This window comes from Bos indicus, chromosome 22 (assembly GCF_029378745.1).
Source record: "Bos indicus isolate NIAB-ARS_2022 breed Sahiwal x Tharparkar chromosome 22, NIAB-ARS_B.indTharparkar_mat_pri_1.0, whole genome shotgun sequence".
NCBI classification, from domain to species: Eukaryota; Metazoa; Chordata; class Mammalia; order Artiodactyla; family Bovidae; genus Bos; species Bos indicus.
The window spans coordinates 41,311,977-41,329,803 of NC_091781.1; the positions used below are offsets into that span (position 1 = coordinate 41,311,977).

General features: G+C 42.2%; 1 protein-coding gene across 9 annotated transcripts in view; it reads left to right on the forward strand.

Annotated features, from left to right (window-relative positions):
* The window catches only part of FHIT (fragile histidine triad diadenosine triphosphatase), a 1,527,031-nt gene that overhangs the window by 1,305,830 nt on the left and 203,374 nt on the right, over positions 1–17,827 (forward strand). For all 9 annotated transcript variants that reach the window (XR_011563133.1, XR_011563134.1, XM_070777132.1 and 6 more), the window contains one exon: positions 8,496–8,564. Coding sequence is in view for 7 of the 9 variants with exons in the window: in XM_070777132.1 (XP_070633233.1) it covers positions 8,496–8,564 (69 nt within the window). In the remaining 2 variants the exon portion in view is untranslated. The remainder of the gene's footprint in view (positions 1–8,495; positions 8,565–17,827) is intronic.

Below are 17,827 nucleotides of genomic sequence, written 5' to 3' on the forward strand. Positions count from 1 at the left end.
AGCAAACTTTGCTCTTCTTCCTATTGTCCTGTGGATGACCCTCCTGTCCTTGAAATTCTTGATCCCATCCCTTAGCTCATGATAGCACATGTACCTCATTTTACCTTTCTGTTGCTGAGCCTCTCGTATATCTGGGGTTCCCATAGGTACAGTAGTACATTTAATTTTCTTCTATTGATCTATCTGTCTTATGTCCAGTTAATTCTTAGACCAGTCAGAAGAACCTAGAAGGGTGGAAGAAAGTTTTCTTCCTCACTGAGAGTAGCACAGAAAATAAATGCATCACCCACTACTCTGAATGAGCAACTGTGCAGAGTTCTGTATATGCATTACCATATCCTCACCAAAATACTAAGATGTAGGAACTCCTACTGTCTCCCTTGTACTAGATGAGGAAAGTAAGGCTTACAGAGAGCAGGTACATTGTCAAAGGTCACCAAACTGGTCATGGTGGTGGGTCTCGATTCTAAGCCTGGTAGCATGCATCTTGGTGCTTAGTCTCTCGGTCATGTCTGAGTCTACAATCCTGTGGACTGTAGCCTGCCAGACTTTTCTGTCCATGGGATTCCCAGGCACGAATACTGAAGTAGGTAGTCATTCCCTTCTCCAGGGGATCTTCTAGATCCAGGGATCGAACCTGGGTCTCCTGCATTGCAAGTGGGTTCTTTACCACTGGTACCACCTGGGAAGCCCCTAAGCCAGGTTGAGAGGATATCAGATCCCAATTTATTTATGCTCTCATCCTTCCCACGTAAGCAACAATATCTGGGTGAGTGTATTCCCTGGTTTATTTGAAGAAGTCTGACTTTGCTGCTGCTGCTGCTGCTAAGTCACTTCAGTTGTGTCCGACTCTGTGCGACCCCATAGACAGCAGCCCACCAGGCTCCCCCGTCCCTGGGATTCTCCAGGCAAGAACACTGGAGTGGGTTGCCATTTCCTTCTCCAATGCATGAAAGTGAAAAGTGAAAGTGAAGTCATTTAGTCGTGTCCGACTCTCAGTGACCCCATGGACTTTAGACCTGTACATATCTTGTTTGATTTATAACACGGTTGCTGCTGCTGCTGCTGCTGCTAAGTCGCTTCAGTCGTGTCTGACTCTGTGCGACCCCATAGACGGCAGCCCACCAGGCTCCCCCATCCCTGGGATTCTCAAGGCAAGAACACTGGAGTGGGTTGCCATTTCCTTCTCCAATGCATGAAAGTGAAAAGTGAAAGTGAAGTCGCTCAGTCGTGTCCAACTCTTAGTGACCCCATGGACTGCGGCCCACCAGGCTCCTCCGTCCATGGGATTTTCCAGGCAAGAGTGATGACACGGTTACACCCCAATAAACCCATTGTAAGTTGAAAATATCATTAAGGTGAAAATACATTTAATACACCCCTACAGAATATCATAGCTTAGTCAGCCTACCTTAAATATGCTCAGAACACTTACATTCAACTGCAGTTGGGAAGAATCATCTAACATAAAGCCTATTTTATAACAAAGTGTTAGTAGCTCATGGATCTTATTGAATACTATACTGAGAGAGAGAACCAGAATGGCTGTCTAGTACAGATGGTTGCCAATGTATGTACCTCTTGTTTCCCCTTGTGATCGAGTGGCTGCTGTGGGGAATGCCACTGCCCAACGTCAGGAGAGAATATGGAACCACATATTGATTGCTAGCCCAGGAAAAGATCGAAGTGTGGTTTCTACTGAATGCTTATTGTACTCACACCATCATAAAGTTAGAGAATGGTAAGTAGAACCATTGAAAATCGGGGCCCATCTGTAGCCATAAACAGGCGAATGCAGTGATGAACAATGCCCCTTTCAGTCTCAGAAGTTCCCCTTTGGACAACAAACTGTATCACCCTTAACCAATAGTATGTTTCACGTTGGGAAACCTGATTTCTACTGGTTTTAAGCAGTCTTATCTGCCTCTTTCCCCCCTCTAAGTGGGGAAACAAGGAAGGGAGGAAGGCAGTTTTGAAGGCATAGCCTTCACATTCTGGTCCTCTGCTTATTGACCATTTTAATGCATCTTCTTTGGAGAAATGCCTGTTCATCCTTTGCTCATTCTTTATAGTTGGGATTTGTGTCTTTACTCCTGAGTTGGAACAGTTATGTACAAGTTGTAGATAAAAGTCTCTTATCAGATGGATGATTTGCAGAATTTTTTTTTCTCTCATTCCATGGTTTACCTTTCACTTTCTTAACTGTATCCTTTGAAGCACAAAGTTTTAAATTTTGGTGATGTTCACCTTCTTCCAATTTTAAGGACCCCTATGATTACACTGGGTTGTTGTTCAGTTGCTAAGTCATTTCCGACTCTTTGTAACCCCAGGGAAGGTAGCCTGCCATGCTCCCCTGTCCTCTGCTGTCTCCTAGAGTTTGTTCATTACACGGGGTACAGATGGATAATTCAGGGTCATTCATACTCTACCTTGGTTTAGCATTGGTTGCAATGCTAATCCTTCTGCATCCATAATTCTCCTTTGCTATACAATTTAGTATATTCACCAGCCCTGGGGTTAGGATACTGAAGGGCCCACAGTCTGCCTCCCACAGCAGTTTTTGCTTTGATTCTTTAGAATCAGACTTGCCCTTCTGTGATTATTCATTGATTTGAGGGTGAGGTGTTCACACACTGAGGGGCAATTGGTGGAGATTGCTGGTCTCCAGTTATGAAGAAGGGTATCTCTCTGTCTCTAGTCTTGCCTGCCCTTTCCCCCACCATGATTTTATCCTTTATAACCAAATTAGAATGTATTCTGAAAAGGACAAAAAGCATCCATGTGACTATACTAACCATCCTCAGGTGAGTATGGGGTAAACTAAATTCATTCAAAAGCATGGAAGGAGACACACAGGTTGTATGAAAGAAGCAAAACCTATAAAAATGTCATTAAGGTATTAATTATCAGGGAGAGCCTACATTTGGAGGAAAAGATAACAAAAAGGGCTTTTAAAGTTAAAATTTTCTCAAGCAGATGAGCCAGGAAAGGGTGGGTCTACTGCATGGGGCAAACTATATACAGTTAATAGATTAGGGGCAGAAGACTTGATATTGACCAACTTGGCTAATCTATATTATACCTGGCATGGCTTTGAACTAGGAAGGTGTAAGGTGGAAGTGGAATTTAAGATGTAGCATCCTTGCTTTAAGTGATCTGAAGTCTCAGGGCAAAGGTAGGTTCCATCCCCCAGGGGATGCAAGTCTGAGAGAACTTAGAGATGTGATCAAAGACATGACTGAGAAGTCACAGAGTTGGCAGAGACATCAAGAGCCCATGTTGAAGAGTGGTCCTTATATTTGGAATCAGGAGAGAGGGTGGCCTCCTGAGATAAGGTGTCACTTGTGGTAAGAGCAAATGTTCTGGCCTCTGATGACAGACTCAGAGTCAGATATCAGCTACTGGTCACTCCCTGCAGGGGTGTGACCTCCTTGCTTAACCCCTTTGGTCTACTTTGTCTCTTGGGAATGGTGATGGATTTATTAACAACCTCTGGGCAGCATTGTAAGGATTAATTAAAGTAATGATGTGAATCAACCCAGGGACTGGTATGTAGTGATCTTTCAATAAATATTAACAAAAAAATTACTACTACTAAGGATAATAATAATTGTAGAGACCTAAAGATTCAGGAAACTTAAACCTGTATTTCTTTCCTCCGCTACATCCACCGCCACTGATTTCTTTGCAAAACTCCTTTTCCTTAGAAAAGTCATCCATGCTTACTTATCTCCTTTTCTTCACCTTCTACTCTCTCTTAAACCCACATCAGTTTTTTAAATAACAACTTAATGGGAATAAAATTCACATACCATAAAATGCACTCTCTCTATACAGTTTTGTGTTTTTCTAGTATGTTCACAAAGTTGCACAACCATCACGACTATATAATTTCAGAACATACTCATCCTCCGCAAAACAAACGACATGTCTATTAGCAGTCACTCCCCATTCCCCCTGACAGCTGCTAATTTTTTCTCTCTCTCTGCAAATGTGCCTGTTTCGGACATTTCATATAAACACAATGATACACTATCTGGCCTTTTGTGTCTGACTTCTTTCACTAGCATAACTCACTTAGTGAATTCTTTCCTGTAGCAGTACTTCATTCCTGTTTATGGCCAAATCATATTCCACTATCTGGCTATACCACATTTCGTTTATACATTCCCTACTTGCTGGACACTTGGGTTCTTTTCCCTGTTTGACTATGATGAATAATACTACTATAAATATTCATGTACAAGTTTTTCTGTGGACATGTTTTCAGATCTTTGGGGTGGGTACTTAGGAGTGGAATCCTGAATCGTATGGTCACTCTATGTTTAATTTTTGTTGTTGTTCTTTCACTAAGTCGTGTCCTACTCTTTGTGACCTCACAGACTTCAACACGCCAGGCTTACCTGTCCTTCACTATTCTTGGAATTTGCCCAAGTTAACTTTTTGAGGAAGTGCCAAACTATTTTCCAAAACAGTGGCGTCATTTTACAGTCCCAAAAACAGCCTATGAATGTTCTAATTGTCCACATTCTCATACACACTTGTTATTTTCTCTTTTTTATTTTTTGTATTGCCATGCTGTTGACTGCTAAGTGATATCTCAGTGTGGTTTTATTTTCATTTCACTAATGGCTGGTGATATTGAACATCTTATGTGCTTTTTAGTTAAATTTTTATTTTACCAGTTTCATCGAAATCAACATAGGCTTTCAACAGTGCTGACTCTGTTGATTATATTCTCCATGAAACTCCTCCTTTCATCAATTTTGGAACTTACCCTCTCTTGATTGGCCTCATTCTTTGCTGTATCCTTAGTCTTAGTCCTACTACTTCTCTTCCCAGACTTCAAATGCTGAAGTGTTCCAGTTCTGTAGCTCTGCACACTCCATTTTTTGCATGACATTTATATCCCCCTGAAATTAAGTTGTATATTTATTTACTTGTTTATTTTCTGCATCACCCATTGCAGTATAGTTCTAAGGAGGCAGTGACTTTGTCTTGTTTATTACTATATCCCTGGTTTCTAGAATAACACCTGGTTCTAAATAATTTTTGCACAAATCTATTAAAAATGTAGACAGATGTTATCTGAATAAAGAACAGAGATCTCCATAATTAAATAAGCTTCTGGATTGCTAATTGGACAAATGTAACCGTGTGTCTTTTGGGTGCCTCTTCTGTGACGGTGTACTGGTGAGCATTGTGAAACTGTAGTTGACCATGAAAAATTTTTTGGTATGTAGTGCATCATAGATTTTTAAAAATACTCTTATACTGCAACATTTAATTAGAGGTTTTATTAGCGCTTAGAAAAGTCAGTTGTGATCACCAAAGCTCAACGTGAATTTACTAAGAACAAATTAGGTCAAATTATCCCTGTATGTGCTACTTGTGGGGGCTTTATCAGAAGACCATTCTATTGGAAGGCGATGGCAATGGTGTTCCTTCACAACAGCAAGGTTTTGAGCTGGCTTTATCATCACTTCCCTTTTCTGAGAAGTTGAGTGGGTTGTCAGGATCTTGTGATCGATCTGTCACTTAAGAATTTAAGTCAAGCCATCAGGCTGGGTTGAGATCTATGCCCTTGGGGGAAATCACCTGTATGGTGAGCTGTTTGCTTTCATCAATGTCACGGTGAATTTAAAGTGGTTACCAGTCATCAAGAGTGGCATTCCAAGACTGAGATAGCCTATAGAGATAGCCCTGAACACTAAACCCAGGACAGCAAGGTAAAGGAACAGAGGTGTGGGGTGGGCCTGGACCCAGGAAGTTTCCCTAATGTAAGTTCACAACTACCTATATGTCCTTGGTGAATGAAGATGGGCATATTCCTAAGGACAAGGCATAAAGGGTGACCAGTGAGAGGGAAGTCAGGCAAGCATTCAGGAATATGACTCCCAAAATGCAATAGGGCAGGCAAAGTAGTGAGTGACTTGGATGCCCATGTTAGCATGTTTTCAGGAGAGGGGGTCAAAACCACATGGATCATCTGAACCAGTGGTTCTCAAGGTATGGCCCTGGACCAGCAACATTGATATCACTGGGAGTTTGTTCGAAATGCAAAATTTAAGGGTCTAGTGATCCGTGTTTCACCAAGCCGCAGATGCATGCTCAGATTTGAAAACCACTAGTCATAGCAACAGAAATAAGCTTTAGCAACAGGATAACTGTAATATTCCATTCAAGAAGCTTCATAAGTATATTCCCTTCTGGTATGGGAACCAACCCCTGAATGTGATTTCTACTCTATCTGTGACAGTGTTAGAAAAATAATAAACATAACTAAAAAGTAAGAGTAATACTACTGCAGTTATGTGTGTTGAGTATCACTGCTGCTGCTGCTAAGTCACTTCAGTCGTGTCTGACTCTGTGCAACCCCATAGACGGCAGCCCACCAGGCTCCCTCATCCCTGGGATTCTCCAGGCAAGAACACTGGAGTGGGTTGCCATTTCCTTCTCCAATGCATGAAAGTGAAAAGTGAAAGTGAAGTCGCTCAGTCGTGCCTGACTCTTAGCGACCACATGGACTGCAGCCTACCAGGCTCCTCTGTCCATGGGATTTTTCCAGGCAAGAGTACTGGAGTGGGGTGCCATTGCCTTCTCCAGTACTGAGCATTACCTATGTACTAAGCAGCAAGCTAAGGACATGGTTAGTTGATTTGGTCCCCTTAACAACTCAGTGCGGTTGAAATGGTTGCAGTCCCCATTATCTGTAATGGTACTGAGATTCAGGACTTATAAGGCAAGACCACACAAGCTAGTAAGTGGAAGTTCCAGAAGTTGCATTAGGCCCTTTGGCTGCAGAACACTGGTCTGGAATACCTGATTATTAGAAAGGCCAAGGTAGATGGTGGGTGGGTGGATAGATGGAAGAAAGGAAGGAAAGAAGACAAGGAGGACAGGAAGAAAGAAGTAGAGAAGGAAGGAAAGAGGAAAGAAGATGGAAAGGGTAGCTGCAGGCTTAGGAAGTAAAGATGGAATGAAGGGTAGGCTCTTTCCATGTACTATGGCATTTTTCCATTCTTGCTGTTAAGTCAACTAGCCCGTGTGCGTCAGTCAGTTTCAGTGTGGCCTTATCCAGCACTGGTTCTTTCTAAGAGTTTGGCTCCGTGGATAGTCAGTGATAGGCTCCCCCCTGTTGTTTCTTCTCCCTGTCTCCCACTGCTCACCTTGTCTTTGTGACATAGGCATGTGCTCGTCCCAGGAGCTAAGGAATCCGTAAATGGCTTTCTCATTAACTGGAGAATATTCTGGGAAAAACATGTGACTCTTTGGGGACCGTGTGCTCAGAGGCTGTTGTGAAGCTCCTCTCTGCTTCATTCACCTTGGACGGTCTTGCTCCCTGCCTCTGCTTTAATAGCGTATCATTTTCTCCTCCTCCTGCAGCAAATCCACAGGGACGCTTAATCTCACAGTCTCCAGAGGCTGTTGGGAGGCTTGGAGCCTGATCGCTGTAATCAAGAAGGGGTGGGTATGATCAGAGACTGGGTCTGATTCTTTGTCTGCTTCTCCACATTTAGGCTTTTCCTTTTTGCATTCCTCCCCTTGGTTTGTAATAAAGGAGGGGACATAGCTCAAGGGCAGGCATGAGGTTTAACTTCAGTTGAAGTACAGTAGAGGCTATTTGGAAAATAAAACTTTCAAATGGCAAGTTAGCCTTGAAGGATATATTGAATTAGATATGCAGTGTGCTTTGATTCATGATCTCTGCATAATAGCATTGCTAAGTATATTACCTGGGTGCTTTAGTATACTAGAGAAATGGGCTGTTTAAAAGATTAACTTCACAGAATCAGTGTTAACGTACTGATGAAGAATGTGGGAGTAAGAGCCAGATTGGTGGGCTTCCTGCGCTGACCCTACCACTTCCGGTGGGCCCTTGACCTCTCTGAGTATAGATGCTCTCATCTGTAAAATGGAGATCAAAGTAGAACTACTTTGTAGGGGGTTATTTAGATCATTAAATGAGACAAAAGCCAAGCACAGTGCTTTCTTACAGTAATTCAACACCTAATAAGTGAGAACTATTTACGTTACTATTATATGATTATTATTTGAAGTCCTGGCTCTGTAATTTGGTTCATAGTCCTTTCTACTCTCGCTCATCTGCTCTTTGCTTATGCAGTTCTCTGTTAGCCAGTTCTCATTTCTCAGTTTCAGAGTCACCATGGTCACCTTTGAAGACGTGCTGTCATTTCAAAGCACTGGCTAAATACAACCAAGACTGACAACTATGAATTATTCCACAGAGCCCCTAAAACACTGGCATTTCACTCAAACTCTCGTATATGCCACCACATTGTCCTGTCTTGTTTTTTTGCCTCTCTCCTCTCTGCAGATTTCAGATATGATTACTGGAGATGATAATCATCTTCCTCTGAAAAATAATCCAGCAGGAACCCATGTGGAGTAATTGGACTTCACGAGAGCATCGCTGTCAAGTCTCGAAATATATGAGGAAATAATCACATTTTATTCTTTCTTTTATTTTTCAGCATGTTCACGTCCACATTCTTCCAAGGAAGGCTGGAGACTTTCACAGGAATGACAGCATCTATGATGCGGTAGGTCTGCTCTCTCTGATCTTACTGTTTGATCACTGGTGCCATCAGAAAAATGAAATCAATCTGATGAATCAGGAACACTGGAGGTGTGGTCTTCAGTGATATTCTACCCAGTAAGACTTGGAAAGGGGCCGTAGAGGCCAAGAAGCCAAGAATGGCCACTGCAGAAACTGAAGGCAAATGAATTACAATGATTTTCTTTTTCAAATGAAATCTGGCAGAAGCCAGGTGTCCTTGTGATTTCTGCCCTGTCATTTACCAGGGCACTGAACATTTGTGTGGAGATACAGCCCAGAGGTTCCATAGGAGGTAATTTAGAGTGCCACCAATGGAAACCAAGCAGATTGATGTATGACTTTTTTTTTAGTTGAATACTACATTTAGTTTTAAAACCACTTTGAAATCCAGTTTGTCTTTCCTAATAGCATTTATTCAGAGTGGAACTTTGAATTGTGGCCAGCAGAAACTAGGTTGATTTGAACGATAATGTTGCAGGAAGGGTGACCCCTTCCAGGGCCTGAGAGTGTGCTCTTGTCTCACAAGCAGAAGTGAATTGTCCAAGGAAACACACAGGCTAAAAAGCAAGACACTTTACTGGGAAGAGGCGCCTAGTTGGAGAGCAGGAGGGTAAGGGAACCCAGGAGGACTGCTGTGCCACGTGACTCGCAGCCTCAGCTTTTATGGTGATGGGATTAGTTTCCGGGTTGTCTCTGGCCAATCATTCTGACTCACGAGTCCCTTCCGAGTCCCTTACCCTCACCCTCACCCTAACCCTCACCCTAACCCTAACCCCTAACCCTAACTCTAACCCTAACCCTTCTGGGTGGCCCACGCATGGCTCAGCCAAGATGGATTCCAGCCAGGAGGACTCTGGAAGGTTGGTAAGACATATGGACTGGCATCTCCTCTCTCCTTTGGACCTTTCCTGATTTCTTCGGGTTTATGGTGGTTTGTTAGTTCCGAGTCCCTAACCAGGACCTCCTGCTGTAAGGTAACCCATGCAAGTGACTCATTCACGTGTCTTCCTGGCCAGGGCAGGTGGCCTCAGTCAGTGTTTCACCCAACAATAAGAGGGTGACCCCTGTGTCATAAGCACTGAGCAGTTAACTTATTACTTCGCTTCAAAGATATAAGTGTGGCCCCAGTGTAGAGATGAACAGCAAGAGCCAGGAGATCTGCTCCTAGGACCGCACCTGCATGAGAACCTGGGCATGTCTGTCTCTGCTACGTGAACTGTGCAGTCTTGTAATAGATGTGTTGGTGTGAAGAAAAAAAATGATTTCAGTGTGACTATTTCTTCTAGCTAGGAAAGGGCACATATGTTCCCCACATGTAAGAGCTGATCAGATGGTAGTGGGGGCCTGGGGTGCTTAGTTGGGAAGGGTTCTGAGGCTGTTCTGGATGCGTCTGCCATGGGTATCAAATATGAGAGAGGAGCCATTTATTTGACACTCCTGTTCTATCCCTTTGAGAATGATGTTTCAAATACATTTTATAATTTTAATTGTTTGTCATGGTACTCGACCTCTGTGATGATTCCCATCTGGTTTCCAGCAGTCAGAAACTTTTTTTTTTTTAATTTATAGGGATTTTTATGCATCTTTTAAAAATATATTTGTATTTATAAGGTTTCTTTGTAGTAACTATTAAAATGGCTACCCAAACCCTGAAAATTAAGATCAAGAGGTCAACAATTAGTAATGGGACTTATAAATCATTTATCTGGGAGTCACTGAATTCTCTGAGGTGACAAGTGAGCATGTCTGGGGCATCTCTCACTGTCTTAGGTATCCTGTGTTTCCTAAGGGCTGCAGTCCACCTGTGTAGGGTAGACACAGTCTAATCACTGGTTCCTAAGTGCTGCTCTGTAGACCAATTGCTGCAAATCTCAGTTCTCAAGAGGTCCTATTCCCAGAAATACTGAACCAGTATATTACAGAGCCACGTAAGAGTCAGTAATTGTGTGTGCATAAGAAAGTCCCCAGGAGATTCTGATGCATGGCTAGGCTTGGGAATGTGCTTTCCTCCCAAATGTATACTTTCTCAACGCTATGTCCTATAGTATTTTAAACTGAACTCATTTTCATTGGATGTGGAATGTATTTTGGGGGTTAGTAAGGGCTTAGTTTGAGTTGGAAGAAAATTAGAATTATGGAGTAATTATAAAAGAGATGCATTTTGAAAAAATCCAAGTACTGATCTTATTAGCATAAACTGAGGTTAATAAAATGTTGCCAAGTACAGGCTATTTTAATGAATACATTAGCACATGATTTATATACAAGTGAATACTGCTAAAGTGGTATTAAAAGTACTTGAAAACACTGTTTTCTTAGACTGAACTGTCACCTTGAAATCTTGTTTGTATTCCAAATGTGCTTGTGACAAAAGCTGCAGGGCTACCTTTCAGCCCTGGTGGAGACACGGAGCCCAAGGTCAAGGTCGGCACGTGGCCTTTCTCTCCCCTCTCACGCTTTTGCTCTCGTGCGCACCCTCTCCCAGGGTCTCCAGCCCCACAACACGTGTCCCTACCTCCTACCTATTAGGAGAAGCTTCTCAGGAGAGGTAATTGCTAAAAGAGTTTTTTTTTTTTTTTTTTTTCCTCCCATTACTTGGTGAGTTATAAGTACCCAGTAAGGGAAACTGCTAAGAAACTTGAAGAGATTGAACTTTGGAGACAGCCAGAGTTAGGTTCCAATTCCAGTGCCACCTACTGCTTGTGTGACATTGGACAAGTCACTTAATCCCCTTGCCTTTAAAATGCAGATATATATAAAACATACTCTTCAAAATGTTGTTGCATGTAATATATGACATGACTGCGGGGGTCCTCAGCCTCCAGACTGTAAACCTGTACCTCCTGTCAGATCAGAAGCAACATTAGATTAGAAATAAAGTGCACGACAAATGGAACATGCTTGAATCATCCGGAAACCATCCCCTCTACCCATGGTCTGTGGAAAAATGGCCTTCCATGAAATTGATCCCTGATGCTGAAAAGGTTGAGGACTGCATGAAAAGCTTACTGCAGAGACTGGTGCATACTAAGCATTTATTAGTAAGTAACTGTTTCTCTTCTTATTAATGCTATTAGTTTTGTTTTGTTTTTCAAAAAAACAAAAACAGCCACAGTGGGTCAATGGAGAACCTGGATTTGAAGCCAGGTTATTGGATGCCCCCACTGAGCACTTTTTTCAAGGGTCAGATATCCAAGTTTCCCTCTGTTTTAAATCACTCATTCTGAGATTCATCTTCCTCTTTGTGCAAAATACATCTCCAGTTTGAGCACATAATAAGATAATGTCTAGAAAGCAGCATGAGAAACATGAGGCATTACACAGGCGTTATTGGTACAAGATGTAACGGACATTAGACCGAGTGATCTTAATCAGGAGTGATGGAGCGATGAGGGGCAGCATTCTTTATCCTGGTGGGAGCACTGGCTCCAGATTATGCATCTCTCCATGAAACACAGCAAACAGGCTGCCTGGGAGGGCCGGGAGTGGAGTGGGGACAGCAGGAGACAGAGCTCCGTAAGGCGTAATTGTATCCCCACTGCTGCAGAAATAGAAGCTGATGCCTGCAGAAGCTCTGCATTACAAATGGGCTAGGAATGCTGTGTTCTCCCCAGGCGCTATTTGCAGAAGGATGGTGACAAATCGGAGAAGGTTCACAGAAAGGTGATGGGGATGACAGAGCCCGGAAACAGTTACCTGGGGAGTCACTGAAGGTGAAGATGTGTTGTCTGAAGAACATGTGTGGTTCGTAGAGGGAAGGCAGTGACAGGTTACCATTTCTAAATACCTGAAGGGCTGGCAGGTAGGAAAGGTATTGAAGCTGTTTTAAATGGTTCCAGAGAGCAGATCTGGAACTCTTAGGCGTCCAGAAGGCAGTCACCAGTTCCACAGAAGAGCAGGTCAAATTGATAGAAACTTCTAAACGCTTAGAGTGCCTTGCGAGGGGGTGAGCTTCCCATCACTGGACCTATGCAAGCATGGAGAGGATGGCTGTGTTTCTTCCGGAGGACTTGTCAATCCAGTTCTTGATGGGCCACATGGTTCTGTGACTCCTGTTTTTACCTATCTGGCTATTCCATCTTTAGGTTACATAAGTTCTGTAACAAATAAAGTTAGGGTTAGGGTTTTTGTTGTTAGTATTCCAGCATTTGGGTTGCTTCCTAATAAAAAATAGTCTTTCTTGTTCAGTTCATGGAAATATAAGCAATAACTCTTCCTTGACTTGCATGCGATTACTTGAATGATTAATCTTCTTCCCAGCCTCCTTCCTGGTTTTCCTCTGGCTCTGCATTGCCTTTGATGTTCCACAGGCTTTGTTTGCCTCCTCATGTGTGTTTTATTTTGCTTGTGAAGAGTTTTCTAATGACAGGCTCTATTTTGCCTGCAACACATTTTTAATGAGCCCGGATGCTATTAGGCATGTCACTCACTCTCTGGGTCACAGCCACTGTTGGCCTCTTACCTGACTCGCCCCACTTGTTTTCACCTGCTTGGCCCTTGAAGGCATTTGAGTTTGCAATCTCTATGTCATGGCTCACGCTTCAAATGTCACTAGTCCCCAGTATCCTCCATCCAGTCTGCATGCCACTTACCTGTAACACCTGCTTCACCTCCTTGCTCCCTTGTTTACAATGCTCTGGGCGAGTCCTTTCACGTCAACAGAGGGTCTGCCCACGTCCCCAGTTCCTCTCAGTCTCATTCTCTCTCACCACTTGCTTTTGTCAAATTCTTGTTCTTTGTATAGATTGTTTTCCTCACCTGTGACTTCTTCCGTTTTCTCTTCTCCTTCATGCGGCTCCCATATCTTCTACCAAATCCAAGTACAAATATAACTTCCTCCAAGAGTCCTTTTTACTGATCCTCCTGCACCTCATCTAAGATAGCTAATCCCCTCTCCCCTCTGTGGTAAGACTATTGTATTTCCATGCTTATTTCTTCATAACATCACACTCAAAATAACTTAGTGTGTTATTCACTGCCCACTTCCCCAACTGTGCTATCAAGCCATGAGAACAGGGACCTAATCTGATACCCAACAGGTAAATAAATACTTGTTAAATGAGTGAATACCTGAAAGAACAGGGCGTTGAAATAGAGAAACTTGAAATTCCCTACTAGTCCTTACATAATTTAAAAGAAGAGAACATCTTGCTTTTCAGAAGGTCGATTTATGAATTCATAGCTACATTAGTTGAGATTCTGACATGGCATTATCAGCCATCTGAGGTTAATGTAATGGAGCATTGATGGAATGAAGTCTGTAGACCAGAAATCAGTGTACACAGGGCTACAGATTGCGGCACATCAGAAGGGCTTGGTGAAGTCATTATAAACTTGTCTGATTGCTAAGCAATGTCAAAGCTGATAAGAAACCCCCTCTCAAACCCAAACTTGCTTGTCTGTAACAAACACATATGTGGGATTTGCTGACAAAAAGCACTAAAGTTTCTCCTCCTTTCTTTCCAACCTTGATTATCGTTTCTGAGTTTATCTTCATCTGCTCTTCCTCCAGCTCTCTGTCCTGAGTTTTCCCTTATGAATTTTGCTCAGTAATTTATACTCCTTATTTCAGAAGATTAGTCTGTCTTGTCTGCCTCAAAACAGTTCAAGCTCCATCCTTTCCAAGGCCAGACCTCTCGTAAAGCCCTGTCTTTGCAGTTCTCCATGCAGATCTTATTTATATGGTGCTCCTAGACCCTTTCTAGTTATTTAAATTTCCATGAAATACATGAGACTTTCTCTGAAGTCAGTGGACCCTCCATTATCTTGACAAGTTGATGAAGATTATGATAATGACATAAATGTGTCCTTGGATAAGAGATCATGTAAAGCTACTGTGGGGAATGGAAACACCCCTTGCTTAATGCCATGCTACATCATCTCATTAACCCAGTAAGGCTTGCCCTAGCTGTGTCCCAAATAAGCAACTCTCATAACTGTATTGGACAATTCATTAAATGTTTATGGGTGACATTGAATGGTTGTGATTGTGCACTGTGTATAAAACCCATTACTGACTAAGCAAGTGACTATTATTAAAGCCAATGTGACTAGCAATCAGCAATTGGAAAAACTCAACCATGAATTTCATAGACAGAGCAACTGTAGGTTCAAGCATATCATGGGAAACAATTGCTTGGCTAAACACAATGCATGAACAAAATCAATTTGCTAAAATGCAGGTCATTTGGCCCTGAGAGCTGCAGAAAACTATTATATTGCTGATAATATTTATTGTTGAACTTGGATCTCTTTCACACACCATTTGACAATGGGCTCAAAGTCCATGGGTCCCCAGTTGACTCTCCAAAAGGGAAGAAATGTTTCATTGAGACAGTTAATTAGCTTTTTTCCTCTGGGTTCAATGATGTCCTCATCATGCGTTTTGCGGTGTTGGAGAATTTCGGCTTGAAAACTTTGCTACCTGTTGGTTTTTTTTTTTTAATTAATTTATTTTTTTGGAGGCTAATTACTTTACAATATTGTATTGGTTCTGTCATACATTGACATGAATCCGCCATGGGTATACATATGTTCCCCATCCTGAAACCCTCTCCCACCTCCCTCCCAATCCCATCCCTCTGGGTCATCTGAGTGCACCAGCCCCGAGCACCCTGTATCATGCATCGAACCTGGACTGGCTATTCGTTTCACATATGATAATATACATGTTTCAATGCCATTCTCCCAAATCATCCCACCCTTCCCCTCTCCCACAGAGTCCAAAAGACTGTTCTATATACATCTGTGTCTCTTTTGCTGTCTTGCAGACAGGGTTATCATTACCATCTTTCTAAATTCCATATATATGCGTTAGTATACTGTATTGGTGTTTTTCTCTCTGGCTTACTTCACTCTGTATAATAGGCTCCAGTTTCATCCATCTCATTAGAACTGATTCACATATATTCTTTTTAATGGCTGAGTAATACTCCATTGTGTATATGTACCACAGCTCTCTTATCCATTCGTCTGCTGATGGACATCTAGGTTCCTTCCGTGTCCTGGCTATTATAAACAGTGCTGTGATTAACATTGAGGTACATATGTCTCTTTCAATTCTGATTTCCTCTGTGTGTATGCCCAGCAGTGGGATTGCTGAGTCATATGGCAGTTCTATTTCCAGTTTTTTAAGGAATCTCCACACTGTTCTCCATAGTGGCTGTACTAGTTTGCATTCCCACCAACAGTGTAAAATGGTTCCCTTTTCTCCACACCCTCTCCAGCGTTTATTACTTGTAAACTTCTGGATAGCAGCCATTCTGACTGGCGTGAAATGGTACCTCATTGTGGTTTTGATTTGCATTTCTCTAGTAATGAGTGCCAGTCCCAAAGAAAGGCAATGCTAAAGAATGCTCAAACTACCACACAATTGCACTCATCTCACATGCTAGTAAAATAATGCTCAAAATTCTCCAAGCCAGGCTTCAGCAATATGTGAACCATGAATTTCCAGATGTTCAAGCTGGTTTTGGAAAAGGCAGAGGAACCAGAGATCAAATTGCCAACATTCGCTGGATCATGGAAAAAGCAAGAGAGTTCCAGAAAAACATCTGTTTCTGCTTTATTGACTATGCCAAAGCCTTTGACTGTGTGGATCACAATAAACTGTGGAAAATTCTGAAAGAGATGGGAATACCAGACCATTTGACCTGCCTCTTGTCAGGAAGCAACAGTTAGAACTGGACATGGAACAACAGACTGGTTCCCAATAGGAAAAGGAGTACGTCAAGGCTGTATATTGTCACCCTGTTTATTTAACTTATATGCAGAGTACAGCATGAGAAACGCTGGGCTGGAAGAAGCACAAGCTGGAATCAAGATCAATGGGAGAAATATCAATAACCTCAGATATGCAGATGACACCACCCTTATGGCAGAAAGTAAAGAGGAACTAAAGAGCCTCTTGATTAAAGTGAAGAGGAGAGTGAAAAAGTTGGCCTAAAGCTCAACATTCAGAAAACAAAAATCATGGCATCTGGTCCCATCACTTCATGGGAAATAGATGGGGAAACAGTGGAAACAGTGTCAGACTTTATTTTTCTGGGCTCCAAAATCACTGCAGATGGTGACTGCAGTCATGAAATTAAAAGATGCTTACTCCTTGGAAGAAAAGTTATGACCAACCTAGATAGCATACTGAAAAGCAGAGACATTACTTTGCCAACAAAGGTCCATCTAGTCAAGGCTATGGTTTTTCCAGTGGTCATGTATGGATGTGAGAATTGGACTGTGAAGAAAGCTGAACACCAAAGAATTGATGCTTTTGAACTGTGGTGTTGGAGAAGATTCCTGAGAGTCCCTGGGACAGCAAAGAGATCCAACCAGTCCATTCTAAAGGAGATCAGTCCTGGGTGTTCATTGGAAGGACTGATGCTAAAGCTGAAACTCCAGTACTTCGGCCACCTCATGTGAAGAGTTGACTCATTGGAAAAGACCCTAATGCTGGGAAGGATTGGGGGCAGGAGGAGAAGGGGATGACAGAGGATGAGATGGCTGGATGGCATCACCGACTCGATGGACATGAGTTTGAGTAAACTCCAGGAGTTGGTGATGGACAGGGAGGCCTGGCGTGCTGCGATTCATGGGGTCACAAAGAGTCGGACACAACTGAGCGACTGAACTGAACTGAATAATGAGTGATGTTGAGCATCTTTTCATGTGTTTGTTAGCCATCTGTATGTCTTCTGTGGAGAAATGTCTGTTTAGTTCTTTGGCCCATTTTTTGATTGGGTCATCTATTTTTCTGGAATTGAGCTGCAGGAGTTGCTTGTATATTTTTGAGATTAATTCTTTGTCAGTTGCTTCATTTGCTATTATTTTCTCCCATTCTGAAGGCTGTCTTTTCACCTTGCTTATAGTTTCCTTTGTTGTGCAAAAGCTTTTAATTTTAATTAGGTCCCATTTGTTTATTTTTGCTTTTATTTCCAATATTCTGGAAGGTGGGTCATAGAGGACCTTCTGTGATGTATGTCAGAGAGTGTTTTGCCTGTTTTCCTCTAGGAGTTTTATAGTTTCTGGCCTTATGTTTAGATCTTTAATCCATTTTGAGTTTATTTTTGTGTATGGTGTTAGAAAGTGTTCTAGTTTCATTTTTTTACAAGTCGTTGACCAGTTTTCCCAGCACCACTTGTTAAGGATACGCCTTTGCTTCCTCTTCAGCTCATGAGAACTTTTAACTCAAAGAAGCTGGGTATGACATAACCAGCAAATAAATACATAATAGTGGTAATTGAATGATCTCAA